We start from the raw sequence: 3722 nt of genomic DNA on the forward strand, positions 1-3722 counted from the left end.
GGGCGGCACTTCCGGGCGGTGCGGCCTAGCGGCGGGGCCCGTTGTCCCGCAGCCATGGAGATGCCGCTGCCGCCCGAGGGTGAGAGCGGGGCCCGGCGGGAGGGGAACGGGGGAGAGGGGGAGAGGGGAACGGGGCGGAGGCGGCGGGACCGGCGGGCTCTGACGGCGCTGCCTTCCCACAGACCAGGAGCTGCGGAATGTCATCGACAAGCTGGCGCAGTTCGTGGCGCGGAACGGGCCCGAGTTCGAGAAGATGACGATGGAGAAGCAGAAGGAGAACCCCAAATTCTCCTTCCTCTTCGGGGGAGACTTCTATGGCTACTACAAGTACAAGCTGGCCCTGGAGCAGCAGCAGCGTGAGTGGGGCCCGCGGCATGTGCGGGGCTGGCGGCTCGGGGCTGCCCAGGGCCTCGGCGGGCTCTGCCCCCCCCACCTCTCCTCCCGGGGCCGCTGCTTCCCGGCCCCGCTACCGGAGCTGCTTTTCTGCCTCCTGGCCGCGCTCTGCCCCGCCAGGACTGGTTTGCAGCCTCTGAGCTCTAGGTAGTTGGCTGAGCCCGGCCCGCGGCTCTTCACCCCCCCCCGCTTGCGGGCTCGGAGGTGGCCGGGCCCCACCGCTGGTACCGGCACTGCGAGGGGACGGAGCCGGCAGCCGGAGGGTCCTCAGGAACAGGGTGACCCGCACTCCTGGCCTCGGAGCCATTCCTCGGGAAGCGAGCGAGGGTTTGCTGCCGATCCTCTGCTGCACCCCCCACCCTTGGCGGCGCGGTTTTGGTTTTGTTTGAAGCCGTCAGGAAAAGCAGGGAGGGGGCTGGTTTGGATCCAGCCCGGTTTTCACGTGTGGGCTGGTGGTAGCAGTTTTCTTTGAGGCTTTCCTTTAAAAGTTTACTCTGTCTGCTAGTGTTGTGCAAGCAAAGTCAAGATCTGGAGGCTTCTGCACAGATCCAGCCCCTGCCACAACCAACTCTCCCCCCGGCTGCACCTCTCCCGACCCCTCAGGGAACTCCCTCCGTGGAGGAGCTGATCCAGCAGAGTCAGTGGAACCTGCAGCAGCAGGAGCAGCATCTCCTGGCTATGAGACAGGTTGGTTTCAGATAAACATTCACCTGCTTTATCCTGGACTCTGCTAGTGGCTGTAGAAATCAGGAGTGAAGGGAAGAGGATGTTTTCCTCCTGCTTGGTGGTTGTGTGTTGGCCAGGAGAGGAGGGAGTGTTCCTTTGCTTGTTCTGTGGCAGTTGCAGATCCTTGGAGCAGCTGGATCAGGAGTGCCAGGGAGATTGAGCTTTGATGGAAACAGCTTCTTTACAACATGAAAAACTTTGTTGGTTTGCAGAGTGACACAAAGCATGACTGCTGGAATCTGTTCAGGGCTGCTGGGAGCTGTGGGACATTTGGGGTTGTATCCTGAGGTGGTTTCAGATTGGATTCAGATTAGGGGTGGAAGGGAAGAGCAAGATTTCACCTTGTTGGGCTTTGCAGGCAACGTTTTGCTGTTAAAGCTCCTGGGAACCAGATGAGGAGTTCCTGGAGGAACTGGTTCCTGGTGTCATGTGCATTTAAGTGTTCCCTGCAATTAATTTTTTTTTTTTCACAATGGAGAGATTTTAAAGGTGGGAATGAGCTGGACTCTTCCTGAAGTGTGATAAGAGTCTTTTCTTCCCAAAACAAATAATTGGAACATCTTTATGTGGTGATCTTCCTTGTAAAAGGTCTTTGAGATGGGTCCTGAGGGTGAGGAAAATGGGAGTGCAGCAGCTTAGTTCTTCAAAACAATATTAAGTTTAATATATTTTTAATTGTTTTTTTTTCAGGAACAAGTCACATCAGCAGTAGCCCTTGCAATTGAGCAACAAATGCAGAAAGTTTTGGAGGAAACTCAGTTGGATATGAACGAGTTTGACAACTTGTTGCAGCCAATCATTGACACCTGTACAAAAGATGCAATCTCAGTAAGTGACCTAAAACTGAGCAGTGAACTGGTGCTCTTGTGGATTAAATCCAATCTGCATTTTGAGCTTGTGCAGTAAGCAGCAGCTTTCTTTGTGTAGTGGGAGGGGAAATGGTTTCAGACTTGAAGAGGGGAGATTTAGGTCAGACATGAGGAAGAAATTCTTGAATTTGAGGGTAGGGAGACACTGGAACAGGCTGCCCAAGGAAGCTGTGGCTGCCCCATCCCTGCCAGTGTTGAAGTTCAGGTTGGATGGGGCTTGGAGCACCCTGGGCTGGTGGGAGGTGTCCCTGCACATGCAGGGGGGTTGGAACTGGATGAGTTTTAAGGATCTTTAAGGTCCCTTCCAACCCAAACCATGCCACGATTCTTCTTTTCTCTCACTGTCGGTGGGGTGACAGCTGTTACTTGAAAAACTCTCCAACTTGGGAGAGTTCTTGGGAGCCCATAACGATGGGAACACATCAGAATAACTTCATATACTTGAAATTTGTTTTTCTGAGGCTGGCAAGAACTGGATGTTCAGTAATGCAAAGTCTCCTGCCCACTGTGAGCTGATGGCCGGGCACCTGCGGAACCGCATCACGGCCGAGGGAGCTCACTTCGAGCTCCGCCTGCACCTCATCTACTTAATCAATGATGTCTTGCACCACTGGTAAGAGCTAATGGGGGGTTCATGCTTTGGGTAGTTTAAGACTCTCTGGCAGGTGCATTCTTAGGTTGACTTGTCATTTTGAATGCATTATATTTAGCAGCTGCCTTAGGGGGCTGTAGCTGGCACAGAGATCGAGTGGTTTGGTCATCAGTGCAGCTTTTATCTGCTTTGTGGGGTTTTTTCTCCAGAAAAATGTAAAGGGAGGGAACTGTCTATTTTATGAGCCCTCTACTTTTAGTATAGCAGGGGTGAACTGAATATTGCAAAGCTCTTGGTGGCACAGTGAAAAGCAGGAACTCTTCTCTTCCCATTCCTTTCCTGAAGCCAACGGAAGCAAGCTCGGGATCTGCTGGCAGCTTTACAGAAGGTGGTTGTGCCCATTTATTGTACCAGTTTTCTAGCAGTGGAGGAGGATAAGCAACAGAAAATTGCCAGAGTGAGTACCTGGTGTTGGTTTAACTGTATGCTCTGCTTTGCTGGGTCAGAGCTAGGGAGATTCACAACTATGGTGATGGAAGAGGACCACTGACATTTTCTTAGTGTGGTTTTCTTCATTAAGGCTGTCACAGGATGTGCTTAATTTAATGTTCAAACTAGAATTTAGAAGTACCAAGGCTTTATTTAAAGTTAATCATAAATGCCCTTGAATCTTCTGTGGTTCAAAGACATGTGCTGAAGTCCTAGGTCTTTTGACAAAGCTAAATAAAAATGATGTGCATCAATTTTCCTCTTGCTCATAAAATCTAAAACCTTTTTGCTCTTAAATTTATGCAGCTCCTTCAACTATGGGAGAAAAATGGGTACTTTGATGAATCAATCATTCAGCAGTTACAGAGCCCAGCTCTTGGACTTGGCCAGTACCAGGTGAGCCACAAAAGAGAAGTAACAGTTTTGTTATTCATGTAAATGCTTTGAAAACAAATTTAGGAAATGTTTTCCTTTTTTGAAAGTTAATTATTCATCTTCCCCCCCCTTGAAGTTGGGTGCAAGTGATTAGAAAAATAATGTAAACCATAACATTGTTATTTCAAACATGCAATAATCAAGCTGCTGATACAGTCCTAAAGAGTCTGTTGGTATTTGTAGCCCTGCAGTCCTGTGCATATTTGACAGTGTGAAAG

At 50.3% G+C, this 3722-nt stretch overlaps 1 protein-coding gene across 1 annotated transcript; it reads left to right on the plus strand.

The window, feature by feature from the left end:
• On the plus strand, positions 1–3598 carry CHERP (calcium homeostasis endoplasmic reticulum protein). Its single transcript, XM_030466658.1, has 8 exons — positions 1–79; positions 183–356; positions 899–1080; positions 1810–1947; positions 2450–2601; positions 2926–3037; positions 3376–3465; positions 3581–3598. The coding sequence occupies exons 1-8, from the start codon at positions 55–57 to the stop codon at positions 3596–3598; spliced, it is 891 nt and encodes a 296-aa protein (XP_030322518.1). The 5' UTR covers positions 1–54.
• Positions 3599–3722: the final 124 nt, after the last annotated feature.

This window comes from Calypte anna, chromosome 28 (assembly GCF_003957555.1).
Source record: "Calypte anna isolate BGI_N300 chromosome 28, bCalAnn1_v1.p, whole genome shotgun sequence".
Lineage (NCBI taxonomy): Eukaryota > Metazoa > Chordata > Aves > Apodiformes > Trochilidae > Calypte > Calypte anna.